Source organism: Watersipora subatra, chromosome 3, assembly GCF_963576615.1.
Source record: "Watersipora subatra chromosome 3, tzWatSuba1.1, whole genome shotgun sequence".
NCBI lineage: Eukaryota > Metazoa > Bryozoa > Gymnolaemata > Cheilostomatida > Watersiporidae > Watersipora > Watersipora subatra.
The window spans coordinates 19910760-19930724 of NC_088710.1; the positions used below are offsets into that span (position 1 = coordinate 19910760).

General features: G+C 36.9%; 1 protein-coding gene across 1 annotated transcript; it reads right to left on the reverse strand.

Moving 5' to 3' along the window:
* Positions 1–8177: 8177 nt before the first annotated feature.
* Positions 8178–16450, reverse strand: LOC137389553 (dehydrogenase/reductase SDR family member 11-like). The gene is made up of 6 exons (XM_068075594.1): positions 16291–16450; positions 14962–15162; positions 14759–14853; positions 14338–14473; positions 12490–12576; positions 8178–8500 (listed from the first exon to the last, which is right to left on the reverse strand). Exons 1-6 carry the CDS (start codon positions 16420–16422, stop codon positions 8378–8380), a joined length of 774 nt encoding a protein of 257 aa, XP_067931695.1. The 5' UTR covers positions 16423–16450; the 3' UTR covers positions 8178–8377.
* Between the last annotated feature and the right edge of the window lie 3515 nt (positions 16451–19965).

Below are 19965 nucleotides of genomic sequence, written 5' to 3' on the forward strand. Positions count from 1 at the left end.
TTAATTTGCTCATTTTTTATCTGCTAAAATGGAATCAACTAAAAATCAGACCAGAAAATTGGAAACAACATTGATTATGTGTGGGAACTATGGTTTTATTTAACGAGTTTGATTGGGTGATTCGTATCATCGAATGCAAATTCCACTCAATTTTCTACTATCCTCGTTTATCCATAGCAAAGATCGTCTAATTAGACCCTCTTGGTCGCTTTTTGCAAGCTTAGTTCCCTTGGTTAAAAGATGTGCATTTTAGCAACTTTACATGCTGTGTGTCCCTAAACATAGCACTGGGTAGGGTAAAGCTCGTGCAAAACTTTCCTCATTTGATTGGAATTCCACAATATAGTTACATGTAAATGCGAATTTGTAAATGCTTTGATTGGACTGACAATTTTGGTATCCAAGCTAAATTTTATCACGTGTATGTGAATATTCAAACATAATGTTAAATTACAAAAATAACATAGCCTAATGTACTTGTACTTATTTCATCGGAAATTTTTTTTATTTCGAGTGTTTTCCTGCAAGTTTTGAAAATTTTTCAATAGTAATTCATTGCACTTAATCACAATCTTAAGCAGCTAACTAACTTTCTATGATAATATAATTTCTTAAAACGTTATTCTAAAAGAAGCTGCATTTTAATGTTTAGGCTGAACTCGGCGAATTTTCTTTTACTAAAAGTTCTAAAGTGCTAGTTAAGGGTTGACTCACCTTTTCTAACTGACAGGGCATTTGCAGACCGACAGCTTCTGATTTTTGTTGCTTGTGGGTGATGATCGCTAGCGTTACCCAAAATATGATAATCGCTGATATTATACTGCAGATTGAGAGATTTAGAGACCTTGTGTAGAGTTCATACTTGGCTGTCATTTGTCTATTGTTTAGTCTGTAAGCTCGGCGAACGTAGACAAGGGACATGACTCCAACCAGCCAAGGAGGTAAGAACGCGCTAATAAGAGCTGGTATCAGGTAATACTTGTAGCTGTACAAACAGAATGTTAAATGCTTATAGTCAAAATCATATGAGCCAGCATAACCAAATTTAAATAACCTGGCAGTCTGGTGTGAGGCGAGAAATCGTCAGGAGAATAGTTATGTGCACAATAATTCTAACATACTGGAATCAGTGATTGAGGCGGGTGGTAGTTCATGGGTTCAAGTCCTGTTTAATGCAACCTTTTTCTCAACTTCCATCTGTGGCTTTGGCCAGACAGACAAACAGACAGATGGATAATGCTCTTATTATAGTAAAAATTAAATATTTCTATATGGCTTAGCTGGCTGCATGTTCGTTTTAAAGTGAGCGTTCAAATCACAGTATAGATAAAACTTTTTGAGCCCGATTGGATATGAGCTGTAACTATCAAAGATTGCGATTGTAATAAAACTATCACTTACTATTACTTCAACTTAATGCAGAACATGCGTTTGTACATAAAATAACTTTTACGATATGACATTGAGTCTCTCAAAATACTAGTTGTGTAAATAAGTACATACGATTGCAGGTCCCGCTTACATTGCTTAGCTCTACATTACCAATTAATATTAATCAGTACATCATATCTTCCTTTTGCTGATTTAGGAATCATTGAGTGCTGTCCGATCTTGAGTTGAGATCATCTCAAAACACGAACTTTTTGACGTGACATAAAATTTCAGCAAATTTTTGTCTAGGCGTACGAATAAATTTCCATCCCATGACATTTTAAATTTTGTGCCATTATGCAGTTTAGTAAGCTAGTAATTATAGTTGTAGCTATTCCTCGCGTTGCTTACTTCAAAAAGCACTCGGATCCTATTAAACATTATATCGTAAAACCTCTAATTGAACGCCACCTTCAATTGACCGCCACTATAAAGAAAGGATTGAAAAATAGAGCGCAATGACGTTCAATTAGAGGTTTTACGTATCATGACTTCCTTTTATAGTTTTAAAATGACTGATCTTAAAAGCAACTGAAACTTTGCTGAAATTGGTTGAACACGATTTTTCTTAATGGTAGGAAAAACTACATGCGATAATTTTTTTTCAAAAAATTAACAACTCACACATATCTCTAAAAACCAGATATGCGGTGAGTAAAAGCGCCGGCCTCACGTAAGATATCCAATATGGCAATCTTCCGAAATGCCTACTTACTTGAGACTAGCCATAGCTGTGTCTGTAGAAGCTATCCAGTACACTACAGAGTTATAGTATCATCTAGGTAACACTGAGCAGGCTTGTTCTACATCCAACCAACTCCTTTCAGCTCATCATAGTTTTGATGAACCAAATCAAAACAAAATTTTATCTAAGACTGTTTCACATCTAGAGCAGCTGCTGCAACCTTGACACATAGATGTCAAACATGTTAGTTTGATATAGCATGAGATGAATAAAATTTTGCTTTTAGTTACACAGTTTTGTGCCAAAGTTTGAAGATTTATTTTTGTTTTCCTGAAGCTGACGCACATCACAATATTTTAACTGTCATGCAAGTGCCAAGTATTACTGGTACTTTGCCAACAAACATTATGCTTTTTAGCTAAAGCTTTATACAAGCTAATATTATATAGTACTGTCTCATTATAGCTATTAATAATGCTTGTAGCTTTTTACAAAGCTTTTTTATGACCAAACATATAAATACTTGGGTTTTCTGTTATCAAATCAGTTGTCTCTGGAGTGTGCAATAAACCATTTCTCTAATTTAATACTCTATTTAATTGCTTCTGTGCAGAAACATAACAGAAGCTAATTGGCGACAAGGATTTCTCTTTTGAACAGTTACAAAGAGTTTTGTTCAGATTTTATCATTGATAAAATCGATACAAAGAGTTCTAGTTTATTACAAGAGTAACTGTTCAAAATTGCACCACTACAATGGCAGAAGTAGCAGACCTGATCAAGCTAATGCAGAAGCAGCAGGAGGACCAGAGACAGCAGCAAGAGGAGCAGAGAAAGCAGCAAGAAGAGCATAGACAACAGCAGCATGAGGAGTTCAAGCAGCAACAAGAGGAATACAGACGTCAGCAAGATGAAAGAATGGAGGAGAATAAGAAACTGATGGAGCTACTACTACAAAACCTACAACGGAAACAAGAAACAGCTGCAACCGCTGTTCCAGCCTTCCCAGGTTTTGACCCAACAGCAGAGCTACTAACAGATTACATAGACAGATTCAACACATTCATTGCAGCAAATTCTATACATCAAGACAAGATTGCTGGCACTTTTCTCACCAACCAACAGCCTACACTCTACAAGCAGCTTAGTAATATGGCAGCTCAGCTTTCAACACCCAAGCAGATCAACGACCTCAACATGGATGAAATACTGGAATTTCTCAAAGACCAGTATGACCCTAAGCGCTTCATTGTTAGAGAGCGTTACAAGTATTGGAGTGACATGCAGAGGAAACCTGGAGAAACTATTCAAGAGTTAGCTGCCAGAATTCGTCAAGATGCAACTACATGTGCCTTCATAGGCATTACAGATCCATTAGATGAGGCTCTCAGAACAAGATTTATCTGCTCTGTAAACAATGAAGCAGTTCTCAAATCTCTCTTCAAGGTCAAGGACAATGAACTCAACTTCAACAAAGCTATACAGGTAGCACAGGAAACAGAAGAAGCAGCTAAAGTTGCCAAAGAGACAGTTTATGGAAACTCGTCTAAAGTCAACAAGGTTGCTCAACAGAAATCAAGATACAAACCAATCCAGAAAAACAACTCTACACCTGACAAGCAGAAGGAAGGAAAGCTATGCTACAGATGTGACCGAACTAACCATACAGCGGATGACTGCAGATTCAAAGCAGCCACCTGCAACTTTTGTTCTAAACAAGGTCACATAGAAAGAGCATGCAAGAAAAAGAAATCATCTGCAGCAGAAAAACCAGTAAAGATGATAGAATGCACATCAACCAAGATGGTGAAACTTGCTGAAAACATCAAACTGGAGGGAGACAACTTCACACTTGAACTGGACACTGGAGCATGTGACAACTTCATCTGTAAATCAATATGGGAGAAGCTAGGAAAGCCAAACCTAAAACCTACTACAGTTAACTACAAATCAGCCTCAGGACATCTCATAGAGACGCTTGGCAGATGTGAGCTAACTGCCCAATTGGATGCACAGAAAGAAGTCAGACTACCATTTGTGATTAGTGCTGTACAAGATCTCAACCTACTAGGAAGAACTGCTATACAGCAACTAGGCATCTCTATTGATGACAAGCTACAACAGAACCTTGTATCAACAATCACAGAGAACCAGCCAGATGGGAGGTTACAAATCAAGTGTAAGGAGATGTGTAAAGAATTTCCAGAAATATTCAAAGACGAGCTAGGATGTCTCAAGAACTTTGAACTAGAGATAAACTTCAAACCTTCAACAAAGCCAGTCTTCTGCCGACCCAAACCAGTTCCTATTGCCTTGACAGAAGAGCTCAACCAAGCATACGAAGCAGGTGTAGCTAAAGGCATATGGGAACCAACTCAATTCAACCAGTATGGAACACCAGTTGTACCTGTACGCAAATCTACAACAGGTCAAGCTGCAGGGAAGATCAGAGTATGTGGAGACTACTCCAAGACTATCAATAATCAGCTAGAAACACATAGGAAACCTATCCCACTACCAGAAGATCTAATCAGAAAACTAGGTGGAGGCTATTGCTACACAAAGATTGATTTAGCAGATGCCTACAATCAAATATTGTTGGCACCAGAAAGTCAACGACGACTAGCACTATCAACACACCGAGGAGTACTACTACAGAAGAGGTTGCCCTTTGGCATAAGCTCAGCACCAGGGTATTTTCAAGAAATCATGGAGCAACTGACACAAGACCTCCCAGGAGTAGCAGTATACCTAGATGATATACTAGTGAGTGGAGCCAATGCAGAGAGCCATCTACAAAACTTACGTCGACTTCTTCAAAGATTAGAAGAAAGAGGGCTCAGATGTAGAAAAGACAAGTGCTGTTTTGCTCAACCTACAGTAGAGTATCTGGGACACAAACTCACTTCAAAGGGAATCACTAAAGGAAAGAAGGCAGATGCAGTACAACAGATGCCAGTCCCAACAGACTTAACTCAGCTAAGATCTTTCTTAGGAGCTACACAATTCTACAGCAAGTTCATACCCAATCTGTCACAACTCACAGGACCATTGCACAAACTGACACGCAAAGGAGAGACCTGGAAGTGGGGCACTGAACAAGAAAAGAGCTTCAGCAAACTGAAAGATATGCTATCAACTGATAGTGTCTTAGCACACTTCAACCCAGATCTTGACATTGGAATCTCATGTGATGCTTCAGAAACTGGACTGGGAGCTGTACTATTTCATCGTTATCCTGATGGAAGTGAGAGACCAATAGCCAATGTTTCAAAAACACTGACCAGCACACAGAGGAAATATGGACAATTACAAAAAGAAGCTCTCTCAATCATATTTGCTCTAAAGAAGTATCACCAGTACCTGTATGGTCGACGGTTTATCTTGGTAACTGACCACAGACCTCTTCTCACACTTCTAGGACCTACCAAAGGAGTTCCAGCTCTAGCAGCCAACAGACTAGCAAGATGGGCACTGGTACTAAATCAGTATGACTACACCATAGAATACAGATCTACCCAGCATCATCAAAATGCAGATGTCCTCTCAAGACTGCCAGTTGGACCTGATAAAGAGTTTGATGCAAGAGAAGATGAGGATGATGTTGATACAGTATGCACTATACACAGCTACAATCTTGGAGCACCATGCTATGCCTTGTATCATGGACCTAGACGCAACAGACAACCTAGATGGGTTCCAGCCATTGTTACTAAGATATATGGAACTCGTAGTCTCAATGTCAAAGTGGTACCAAAGGGACCTACTTGGAGAAGACATGTTGAACAACTCAGACCAAGATACTCAACAGAAGAAGATCAAGACCCTGTAGATAAACCTGATATAACAGAGGAGACAAAACTGCAACTACCAGCCCCTACAACTGTAACAGAGCAACCTCCGTCTAGAAGAAGACTACGCAACCCTCGTCTACCTGATGGAGATGAGTATAGCAGAGACAAACCCCGAAGGTCTAAGAGAACCAGAAAGAACCTTTAGCTTAGTGAGGAGGTGTCATGCAAGTGCCAAGTATTACTGGTACTTTGCCAACAAACATTATGCTTTTTAGCTAAAGCTTTATACAGACAGCTTTATGAGACAGTACTATATAATATTAGCTTGTATAAAGCTTTAGCTAAAAAGCATAATGTTTGTTGGCAAAGTACCAGTAATACTTGGCACTTGCATGACATTAACCTTGGCCCTAAAAGAGCATTAATGAAGCCTGCGATCTTAGCTTAAATCTAAAAGTCTGTAAACTAATAACTGAAAAATAACAAGGGCCCCCTTTAAGAAAAGTCATTGGAATAATGTTCAAATGGCCTTTCTTAAAAGGGTGCCTTTGTCATTTTTCATGACAAGGGCACCCTTTTCATGGTTAATGGTTCATGGTTAGTGGACGAAGGTTAATGGAGTCGAGAAGGGACCAGCACATAATGACTGCTCAGAGGATATATTATATCCTCTAAGCAAGCATAATGTGCTGATTTCTTCTCGACTCCATTAACCTTGGTTGAAGCAATATGCTATTTCGAATACAACTCACCTTTATATGCAAAATCAACTTTTCTCTGTAGACATTCATAATCTTGAGTGAGTAAAAGTTGTTCAAAAAATGACGACAAATTTATTTGTATTTTAGCTAGATGCAGAAGTTTTATCTATCTTTTATTAAAACTAGCATGAATATATTAAGCGACAATATATTAAACTCCAAAGCTTTATGGTTTTTTCTTTGAAACTTTAAAAGTGACACCGATGAAATAATTAATAACTGCATGCCGGTAATAATCTTTTACTCAAAGTAGTTCCTTGTTTAACTTGATCTGATACTTTGGCGTATCTGAAGAAGGCTAACGGCAGGAACATCGCTCCACTCAAAGGAGAGTACAGAATATTGGTGACATTCGCTTCGCAAATGAAAGAGTTAAATTAATCTTTCCAAAATTCGGACGAGCTAGCAAATGTACAGTGCCACACTATATTTGAACGTTACCTCTAATAAAATGCCACTATAGGGGAACAGTAAAAAAATAGAGCGCCATGGCGTTCAAATAGAGGTTTTACAGTAAACACCGTAACCATTTTATAACAACCTGATAATCAGCAAAAGGATGAGGTAGTAGGGCATTTCTTTAAACTTATATAAGCTTTATCTATCTGTTGAATTGAAGCATTCTACAATTTTAGTTGTGCATAATTTGAATCAAAATGGAACGATGTCATATCAATGACATCTGCATCTCTGACGGCGGGTTCATTTTCATTTGTAAAATTTCACAAGTTTGAGGTTACCTTTTGAATTTCCATTCATATCATTTTGGATTCAGTTGCATTTCTTGCTAAATGTTTACAAAAACATTACCATGAAGCCTGTTAGTGGTCTCGTAGTCTTGTATTTTGTCAAGGCTGATCTTTGTCAATCAGAGTTACTTTCCGACACTCTGCAGTTGAAATCTGGTGGCTCATTGAGAAGCGCATGCCGAGTTCCGTGGAAAATTGCTTATACAGCAAACTAGTTGGCAGCATAGACACGTGTATAAGTATTAAAGTAATAGACAGAACTACTCCATTACTCTGTGTTTAGTTTTATACATATCCATAAACTAGGAGTTATCTTCTACATGACACTTTCAGAGACCAATACAGTAACTACTATTACTCTACACTGTAAGTGTTTAGTTCTACACATATCCATAAACTGGGAGTTATCTGCTACATAACACTTTCCGTGACCTATATAATAATTACTCTATTACTCTGGGGGTTTAGTTCTACGCATATCCATATACTAGGTGCTAGGCTGATGACATTTGCCGGTGTGTGTGTGTAGCAAGGGCAAGAAGCCATTTGTATGCATGTTTGACTTATTCTTGGTGTAACCTTGTGTTTTCTATTTGGAACATTTGTTTTGAATTACGTTTTGTTCCTACCAACATTGTATTTGCAGCCATTGCACCTTCTGCCCAAGCCCGCTGTTTTAAACCTTTGTGGTTCATTTTGTAAACATGGATTGGTCGACTTTTATGTCTCTCCCTGAGTGGCATCATACTCGTTGAATCTTAAATTTTATTATAGCAAATAATAATAGTTGAACACCTTGAATCTGCTGAATACCATAATATGAATATCCTTGAAGGAAGCTAATGATTAATAATATCTTCCAATGGCCAGCTAAAAGCTATATCAAGTAACGTGACAGCGGTTTACTGATTGTTTTTAGTCTAGAAAGCACACGATGCTTGTAAGAAAAACAAGACTTCAGCTTCTGACGATCCAAGTAGTTGGCTGCAGGGGACTGATCAAAACATCTTGCACCTGAGCATGAGCAGGCAACCCTAGCTGATATACGACTGTCTGGGCTACGTCCTCTGGTTCCAGTGCCTGTAATAAAACAGTATACAACATCTATGATTACATGTACCATAAGGCCTCATGCTCAAGTCACGCGGTTTGTCGTTGGGCACGGCTTCTGGTTCAAGGTCATAGACCGCAGCTTAAGGCCACTCTTTTAAAACTTACGGGGGCTTAGGGTGGCTTCTCGATAAATGTGGTCTCTGCTTAGCTCCCACGCTATAGCCATAGAATCGCATTCATGATGCACTTTTATGTACGGGGGTTTTGGCGACCTACCCGTTTATTTTCAAGGCCATGTTTATGGAATACTTTAGACTAAAGAAGAATTTATTGCTCTAAGTCGAGATGAATTCGTGACACACAAGTGAGAGACAAAGGATTGGAAGCGTGTTAATACCTGCCGACGTCGAAGCAGAAACTATGGACCAAACTGAGTGCAAAACAGTTTTTCTTATTCAAGAGGACGGGGGTATAACAAAACCCGTCTCGACACTCTCGCTCCCGAAGGGGTCAAGGATGACAAAACCTCAGTCGTTAGCCGCGATCTGTGGGCATATACGGTTTGTTGGTAAGGGCGGCTAGATATCACAGACGGCTTGTTGGAGGTTCTTTTTTCCTAGGTGAGTCATCTGTTTGTGAGCACAAGCCGTGCGGCTTGAGCATGAGGACTTACAGTAAAAGTTCTCCAGTATTAAATAAGCTTATTTGTATAATTATGCTCAGGCTGTCTAATACATCAAACAATTAAAATTTGATACAAGATTAAAAAAGTTACATGCATTTGCTACATATGTTAGCATGGGCTCAAGGCCGGTTCACACTATATCGCCGTATTTCGGCGTTGATGCCACAATACTTCGGTGATCGTCAATGATAACCATGTTTACACCATCACATACCCAACAGCGTTTGCATCAGGAAATACTCCGTGGCGTAGTGTTTTCATTTATCTTTTAAAATTTTCACGAAGAAACCTTTTTGTTTTCGCGTGCTGCAATCAGAAACTAGTCCCGCAGCGAATATCATAAATGGATATGAATAAATCAATCTATCCGCGACCGTAAATTACCATCGCCGAAATGGTTCTCATTTGAAAGGCGGTCGTTGATGCTCGGCGAAATATCGGGAAAATTTGACAGCTGCAAACATTCTCGACGTGTCCGCGATGCATAGTTGATGCCATCAATTCCCGGTTCACATAATCGACGATGAACGCCAAAAGGGAAACGCTGACCAACGGTGATATAGTGTGAACCGGCCTTTAGGCGTTAGACTGAAAAATACCTTTGCCTTAAATTGATAAGTTAACTTAGTTAACTAAATCGTTAATGCCAATCACTAATTAATCTATATATAAATTTCAGTGTTTGTCGTTTGTTATCCGAATGTCCAATTATAGCGATAACATTTTAGGTACGAAAAATCAGTATCACAATGGATTTGAACTCTGAACTTCCAGGTCTGCAGACAGGCAAGCTAGCCCATTACACTACGCTGCACCTGCCATACTATGGATCAATACTGCACAGACTTATGCAGTGCTTGCAAAAATACTATTGGTTCCTAGCACGCTTGAAGCTCGCGTTTGTATGATAGATCGTTACGCGTAACATAACCTCACAAGCTGTATCAGATGTAGGACATGGCTCTTATTACAGTGAGTTACAGGAGTCTAGATGGCTACTTACAGTGAGTATAGATAGTTTTGCTAGCTTAAGTTACTCAAATTCATTGGGTAATTATATTCAGCTTATATTATTCAGCTTCAACAATTATTTTATTCAGTTAGTAACAATATAATTTTAACAAAATTTGCACTTCTATAAAATGTTTACTAAACCACTAATGATTCCATGTTACAATCAGCCTGTGTGTGAGTAGTTACGTCCTGCACAGATCTTTTGCTAGCAATGCATAAATAACTATCCTTTACAGTGATTTGTATATAAAGTTTTTAAAAGTGTATTTCTGCAAAATCTCATCAAATAAATATTTACTATTGGTATGCATTTGCATATAATAATACTAATAATAGGCCTAATTAATGTCATCAATGTTGTTATTATAACATTGATAACAATTATGTTATGTTAACACCAGTGCTAACACTAATGTTGACATTAGTGTTAATAATAACAATAATCTTGCATAGACAAGTTCATAGCTCTTCTGCTAGCACAAACAGTTGCCTAATAGAGACAATATAAGATGACCTATAAGCGGCGAAATGGTTAAACTTTTCAACAGAAATTTTTCTATTTAAAATTTTTCCTCTATTAGGAAAATCATTAAAATTACACTTTATAAATTTTTTTAAAAGTATTCGAAGAAATCACTTAATATTAATATCGATGTTTTAAAAAGAAAATCTACGTTGAGGCAACAATTATATAGGTTATCGCCAAAGGCATTCTATTCACAACTATAGTTTGGGGCTCAGTGGCAGTTATTACTGATGGACAACATTTTTTGTCAACTTATAGTACATGTAACATGAAAATATTGGAATGAAAATCCATGTGAATTTGATAAAAACTGCACAGAGGCCGGTTGATTACACTTGCTGGTTTATGAAATCTAAGCATTTTATTGACATTGTTCAGCAGAAGCAGAACAATTGTAAACAGGCCTCTATAGTTATTAGCAGTGTCTTGTCTTTTTAGATGAGTTTTTAAATTAATGTGATCTAAAGCAATTTTTTAACACACTATACACATCAGAGTATTTGTTAACATTTTTTAACCCATCAGATAATTTGTTAACACCTCATGACACTTCAAAGTATTTACTAACACCCTACGACATAGCAGTGTAATTTTTAACACCCTATGACACATCAGAATACTTGTTAACTTCATATGACACACCAAAGTTTTTGTTAACACCCTATAATACACCACAGCTATTGCTAGCACCCTATAACTCGCCAGAATATTTGTTAATATCCTATAACACCTCAATGTATTTGTTAACACCTCATGACATATCAGAGCATCCGTTAACACCCTATGACACATCAGAATACTTGTTAACACCCTATAACACTCAAGTGTTTGTTAACTCCCTATAACACATTAGAGTAATTGTTAACACCTTATAACACATCAGAGTATTTTATAATTGGCCAAGAACCATCAAGTCATGAAACTTATTTTTGTATTTTGTCAACAAACTGAAAAAAGTTATCTACCGTTTCACAAGTTACTTGGTGACATGCTCATACCATAGCATAGTGCAAGTGTCCACTGCATAACACGGCGTTAATAAATAAGTTTCTTTACCACTGGTTACTTAGCAACCAATGAGAAGACTGGCAGCATGCTGAACTTCAATGTTATACGTAGAAGGGTCTGCTGCATAACATGGTGGCAACAGACAGTTTCACATCATCACATTTTAAGAAACCTTTAAAGGAGTTATGACATGAGAATTATATCAACTACATAGTAACAAGTACTTCCTGTTACTTTAACCTTTCAATTTTGCTAACCAAGAATTTGGTCATTTTGATCATTTGGTCAGCAGATTGAAACAAATGTATAATATGTATGAACATATCACCATGTAACTTATTACCAGTATTAATAAGACACTTGGTGACATATTCATAGCATAACAAAGGTCTCTGCTGCATTACACACAGTGTTAACAAATAGTTCCTTCGCTTATGGCGGCCGACCAAAGGATTGGCACTTGGCAGCATGCTGAACCGTCGCATAGCATGGTGTGAACAGACAGTTTCACATCATCACATCTTAAGAAACCTTTAAAGGAGTTATGACATGAGAATTATACCGACTACATAGTAACAAGTACTTCCTGTTACTTTAAACTTTCAATTCTGCAAACTCAGTATAAGGACATACCAAAGCTTGCAAATGTATGTATGTTCTAATGCTCACATGTACACTTATTCGACTGCTCTGTCTTGCTGGCTTCAGAATCAAATTAAAGATAATTTACCTATAGTTCATGTGATTAAAGTAATGCTAAGAAAAAAACTAAATGGCACTGACCTTCATTTGACTGAATATGGCTGCAGCACGCTCGTCTCCTAAATGTAAGCCTATGAAGGGTGTTTCTACCAATCTAGGACTGATTTGCTAAAACAGAACAAGGTTGTAAAACTATGGCACAAACAAGATTTGCAATGGATGCACAGCTTATCTATGCTAAAGACAGCAAGGCTGTCTAGCTTAGTCAGATTTCTATACTAAAACTGTTTGTGCATCCCCATTATGCTCTGCATATAACTTGTGTGCAAACTCATTGCCTATCCCCATTTTAATGACCTTGAATAGTCACTTATACATATGCGATATCTTCATAAGGTATAAGTTTGGCTCGCATGATCTGGTGATGACTCATGCATTTTATCACTGAATACAGATTCAAAAGTTGACCAGATGTGATGCTTTACTTTATAACTCATGGCAACTGAGGTGTGAACCAAACTTCGCTAAAATCTAACTACTGAAGACTTCATAGGATATTTACTGAACATTTCAACATGATAACAAATTCTAGTAGACTTTTATAATAACACCAAGTCTGAACGGAGATGAACTATGATCACCTACTGTAGGTAAATAATTAGATGACATACCTACTGATGGTCTGAAGTTAAAGACTAGATGACATACCTACTAATGGTCTAAAGTTAAGGAATAGATGACATACCTACTGATGGTCTGAAGTTTAGGACTAGATGACATACCTAATGATGGTCTGAAGTTAAAGAATAGATGACATACCTACAGATGGTCTGAAGTTAAAGATTAGATGTCATACCTACTGATGGTCTGAAGTTAAAGACTATATGACATACCTACTAATGGTCTGAAGTTAAGGAATAGATGACATACCTACTGATGGTCTGAAATTAAGGAATAGATGACATACCTACTGATGGTCTGAAGTTTAGGACTAGATGACATACCTAATGATGGTCTGAAGTTAAAGAATAGATGACATACCTACAGATGGTCTGAAGTTAAAGATTAGATGTCATACCTACTGATGGTCTGAAGTTAAAGACTAAATGACATACCTACTAATGGTCTGAAGTTAAGGAATAGATGACATACCTACTGATGGTCTGAAATTAAGGAATAGATGACATACCTAATGATGGTCTGAAATTAAGGAATAGATGACATACCTAATGATGGTCTGAAGTTAAGGAATAGATGACATACCTACTAATGGTTTGAAGTTAAGGAATAGATAACATACTTACAGATGGCCTGAAGTTAAGGACTAAATGACATACCTACTGATGGTCTGAAGTTAAAGACTAAATGACATACCTACTAATGGTCTGAAGTTAAGGAATAGATGACATACTTACTAATGGTTTGAAGTTAAGGAATAGATAACATACTTACTGATGGCCTGAAGTTAAGGACTAGATGACATACCTACTGATGGTCTGAAGTTAAGGACTAGATGACGTACCTAGTGATGGTCTGAAGTTAAGGAATAGATGAGATACCTACTAATGGTTTGAAGTTAAGGAATAGATGACATACTGATGGTCTGAAGTTAAGGAATAGATGACATACCTACTAATGGTTTGAAGTTAAGGAATAGATGACATACTTACTGATGGCCTGAAGTTAAGGACTAAATGACATACCTACTAATAGTATGAAGTAAAGGAATAGATGACATACCTAGTGATGGTCTGAAGTTAAGGACTAGATGACATACCTAATGATGGTCTGAAGTTAAGGAATAGATGACATACCTACTGATGGTCTGAAGTTAAGTAATAGATGACATACTTACTGATGGTCCGAAGTTAAGAAATAGATGACATACCTACTGATGGTCTGAAGTTTAGGACTAGATGACATACATACCGATACTCTGCAGTTAAGTTCCGACTGCATGTCAAAAAGCTCATGCCGAGTACCCTGGGTAATAGCAGTCAAAGCAAACTTTGAGGCTGCATAGACATGGCTATGAGCGGGAGGCCGTACTTGGTGTCCTGAAAGACTGCAAATGGATAAGACAGAGTTGTGTGGTTTGGCCTCAAACTAGTAATTGAAACTTTTGGTACATGTTAGTTGGCATTTTATGTAGGGTGTTATTGGGTGCTTTTCAGTTAAAAACTCGAGTGATCAATTTTCGTTTTCTCGGTAAAATAGAATCATCATAGACACTTTATGATCAATATCTCTATTATATATAAGAGTAGTTCCTGTAATGGCTAACTACATCTTTATATTTGTATCACTGGTGATAACTTGCTTTCTATAATAGAATTCATGAGATATTTACCTGTTGATGTTTATAATATGACATTCTTTGGCTCCTTTTGATTTCATACTAGCTACTGCTTCTCTGGTTATCCTTAACACCCCCATAACGTTTACCTGTTAATAAACATTAACTTCTCACCTCAAACCTGAAAAAATTTTTTATGGTTAAATCTGGTTAGTAAATGCTACTGAAAATAGATACATTAAAGTTTAGCAACCTACATCAAACACTAGCTGCCAGTCTTCAGATTTCCCTGACAGAATTGGACTGCTCTTGGATAAGCCAGCATTGTTGATGCACACATCTACTCCGCCATATTTTTCTTTAATTTTGGAGAACATGGAGATGACATCGTCTTCTTTGCTCACATCGCAGGGAATAATAGTTAGCTCTCCCTTAGATCCAAATGTCGACTCTAGTTCCTAGAAGAACCATTTTTGGTTTGTTAATGCCAAACATACTTGACCTGTAGAACTTGACTTTACTGTATGTAGACGATAGCATTACGCCATACTAGCAACGCATAAATCTACTGTACCATACTAGTAATATATAACTCTACTATACCATACTATAGTAATATATAACTCTACAAAACCATACTAGTAATATATAACTCTACAATACCATACTAGTAATATATAACTCTACTATACCATACTAGTAAAATATAACTCTACTATACCATACTAGTAATATATAAGTCTACTATAGCATACTAGTAATATATAACTCCACTATACCATACTTGTAATATATAACTCTACGATACCATACTAGTAAAATATAACTCAACTATACCATACTAGTAATATATAACTCTACTATACCATACTAGTAATATATAACTCTACTATAATACTATACTAGTAATATATAAATCTACTCTATGTCATCCCAATAATGCATAATTGAGCTGTAGGCCCTTAGCCTAAAATTGAACCTAATCTTCACGAGACATGCAGGTACTGTAGCTTACTGAATAAGTTGCTTTTATTTTAATGTTTCACACAAAACATCGCTTCATTGTGGTAGACAGTTAACTGTCATAAAATTATGTATATTACTAAAATCTGTTAACTATCATACACCCCAATGTGGTGCTACAGTATACAATATATAGGCCCTACATATATATCTATTTAGAGGTCTTTAGTTGAACCGGAACAGTCTTTCCAGTTCTCTTTGGAAATGTTCTGTCTGTTCTAAGCTTTCTAACAATTCTTTATAAAAGTTAAAGACCCTAATAAAACAGTTAAAAGCCAGTTTTAGGACTGTTGTATACTGTACAAAATATGAACTGTTTTAGAAATCTGTTCCAACACACTGATCCATAATCTCACTGTGCCATTCAACAAAACATTAGTCTGCTTTATTGCACAGTTAATGGGTATACATCTGTTTCATGGTGAAAACTTATGTTAGTTTTCATACAAATATAGCAAGAGCGAGATGTATAACGTAGAAAGTTGCGTAGGCCTTCATATGTTCGCTTTGTTACTTTAGGAATACCGTCTATTCTCCACATACAAATATTGTCAATTTTTTACTTGTAGTGCCTCTAATCTTCTTCCGCACCCGACTACTTTCATGCCATGCTCCAAGAGTTTGCTAACGGTCGCTTTGCCTATACCTGTTGCAGCTCCGGTGATTAGCGCTACCTTTCCACACCACCTCTCCATACTCCCTTTCTCTCGGTTGATAGGCTTGTTCTGCACGCCCTCTTTTTTAAATGCCCCACTTTCTGCATTTCTGCAAAAAAACCGGACGATGCTGGTTTTATGACAAGAAATGACAACTTCACTAAAAAAGGTCTATTACATGCGGTATGTCGTTTCAAAATGCTATACGATTGGTTCGCCAAAGTACAAATAAAGATATGCACTGAACGTTCGCTAAAGATCAAAAGCATTGTAAAACACAACATCAATGTGCATGCTTCTTTTGCACCCTGACCATGTTTTTGAGAACTTAGGCTAAAAACACTAATTTTGTGTCCGAGACTCTAAAAGCAGGCCTCGAAGATTTTATATTTATGCAGCTTTCTCGGATTAGTAGATACCAGACAGTACATATTCTTCTAACACACTGATCCATAATCTTACTGCGCTATTCAACAAATTGTCAGTCTTTTATATTATACAGTGTGTGGATATACATATCTTTCATTGTAAAAACATGCTAGTTTTCATACAAATATAACAAAAGCTAGGTGTACAACGCTGAAAGTGGTGTAGGCCTAAAAATGTTCACATTAATAATTTAGGAATATCACACATTCTCCACATGTCTATCTTTATCTGCAGTGCCTCTAGCCTTCTATCGCACTCGACTACCTTTATGCCGTGCTTTAATTACTCATTCGCACCAGTGTCGTATAGGGACGTATTAAATAATAGTCCCTATACGACACTGATTCCCAAAAAGACGGAGTTAACTCCCGAATTTATAACGTTGCTAGGCACCCCATCTTGCCTCTCAAATTTGTCTATTCCGTTTATCGTTATTTTTAAATTACATATGACTGATTTTGATTAGTCAGAAAAATTTTTCTGGCTAATCAAACAAACGTATAAAGATGCCTCAATTTTTTTGGCAAAAGTTTTAATGAAAACACTACGCCCGTTGCGACATCTAGCTAAACCGAAAATCATCGCAGTCACTTAAAAATTTATCGTTCACGATCAATTTTTTGCAACTTCAGAAATAATTATGCATATTCAGAAGGAGTAAGGCAGTTAGAGGCTGCATAAATCAAATCAAAACATTATTTTTAGTGACTCAAAGTTTTAACTAACCTTAAATTTTGTCAATTTGAATCGCTATGCTCGGATAGAAATGCACCTTTTAGGCTGTCAGCCGTAGTCAGACTAAAGTTATTATTCACTCTCGATAGGATCATATTGATTCTTAGAGCTGCCTCTGAAGTCTGAAAAGTCAAGCACAGAGTTACTGAACATGTTTTTATTATTTGAAACATGTTTATGACAGTTTATTTGAGTTATATTGCGATGTAGATTTGCTATGCTTTGAAGGACAACACACGCGAGAAAAAATTCTAAATTAGAGTTTCGTGATTTTCATGTTCATGACTAACTGTATACGTATAAATAATATTCCTAACTTTGTATTGTATGTAATAAATAAGTAACTTTAGTCAAACACTGTATATTTTGCAATTTTTATGGTGCAAGTCTAACTTTGTTTTAGCAAATAACTTTTTGTTTTTTGCTGCTTATATATTGATTTTGTGTTGCTTCTGTTGCAATTATTTAGTGTTTGCAGGTTCTGTTGTATAAATCAATGTACTCACATGTACTGATGTGAAGATGAAGAAGAGCCTCTGTCTTTTGTTACACTTCCTTATATCCTCCCCTATACTGCCTTACACTAGCTTATCTACTAGCTTTACCCACTAGCTTTATCCAGCTTTATGCACTCACCGTAATTACCAAGACCTCCTGTACTGCCTTGAGCTCAGACACCAATATAGCCTGAGCCTAACAAATCCTATAATACAACAGGTTCAATGTGTGTATGCAAACAAATTTATGTTCTTAGCAGCTCAGAATTTTTGATTTTACTGAAAGTATGCCCATGTTAATAGGTATTGTGTAATTTTTCTGATTTTTTTTCGAAAACCAGTGTTCTGCATGTTTTGCTGTGCAACTGTTCTGTTTGCAACTTTAAGTAATAAAGTCAGAGTTATTTGATATCAAAGAGTATTTAAAGTTATTTTACATTATTCCGATTACATTTCATTACAATTATAAGTTACATCTGACCCTTTGAGGACAGCCATTACGCTGATGTGGCCCTCGGTGAAAATGAGTTTGACACCCCTGCCGCTATGGTTATTAGGGCTATCTTCTCACACCACCTTTCCATATTGCTTTTATATTCACCTGTTATGGCCTACGTATGGCGCCTTACAGTGCCTCGCCTTGCGCGTTCACAACTCGAGTTGTACAACTCGAGTTGCACAACTCGAGTTGTGAACACGCAACGCGACTTTTCAAAAGTAAGGTGCAATATATTGGTATTACGGTAGCATAACCGTAGATCTAGTTATATTAACAATGGTACATCAATAGGCACCCGTTAGCTAATAGAAATTAAACTATTAGTCTGGTGGCCACAGGGCATTATCGTGTCAACAGGTGGCAGAAGATGGGGTCTATGGTAACTTGACACTTTTAACATGTTTCTAATTTATTCATTATTAATTTAGTTTCCTACCGCTATTTTAGTTGATAAGCTAAGAGTAATTTGCCATTAAATGGTGAGTAGTTATACAAAAATAAATTTTTTCTTACGCCGTGCGCAGTCAGTCGGACCAGCTAATCAGAGCCGTAGACCAACATTTACCTCATGTTGTAGTAGGGGGGTATTAAATTACCCCGATATCAATTAGGTTTGTTGTCAGATTCCTGTCTCATCGAGCGACCGCAGGCGTTTGGAGTAATGATCGAAAACTTTAATTTACATGTACTAATTATACCGATTTAATAGCTAACTGTCATGGATTACATAATTCAATATAATCAACTACTACATTATATTAGATAAAAGGTTGTTCAACGCACTAACACGTTCAACACTGCATCTTTATGGCAAGTCTGATTCTACAAGTGAAGCCGACGCCAGATACAGGTTGTTCTCATCAAGGACATCTTATGAAAAAAACTTTCCACCAAGAGGGTTCTCTCCGTCGGCATTTAATGAGGGTCAATTACTAAGCAGCAATACAGCAGTGGAAAATTCAACCATTAATGGTGCCCCCAGATCCCACAAACCACGTCTGGAGTAAAGATGATGATGAGATTTCTGGGCAATGCTTTCCTGATGAGCAAAGAGCTATTCCTAGGCAGCTTGTCCAATGGACCAGTTGCTCATGCAAAAAAAAGAGTTTGCAAGTCTATGCGGCTGTGTAGAGTGCAGTAATGAAATGACTGACGAGATTGAGGATGGTAATCAATTAGACTGTGATGATGAGCTTTAAGATTATAATTATGTAATAGTTTTATTAAATACTTTGCAATATGCTTTCTAGAAACAATTAACAGTTTTTGATGTATCATGATAAACAGACTATGTATTTTGGTAAACATGCTATATAATAATCATACTAGTCTTCATAAGTCTTCATAGTCTTCATACTAGTCATCATAAGTACTAAGATACCCATACAAAGACATGATATTAATTAATCATTCAGAAAGTTG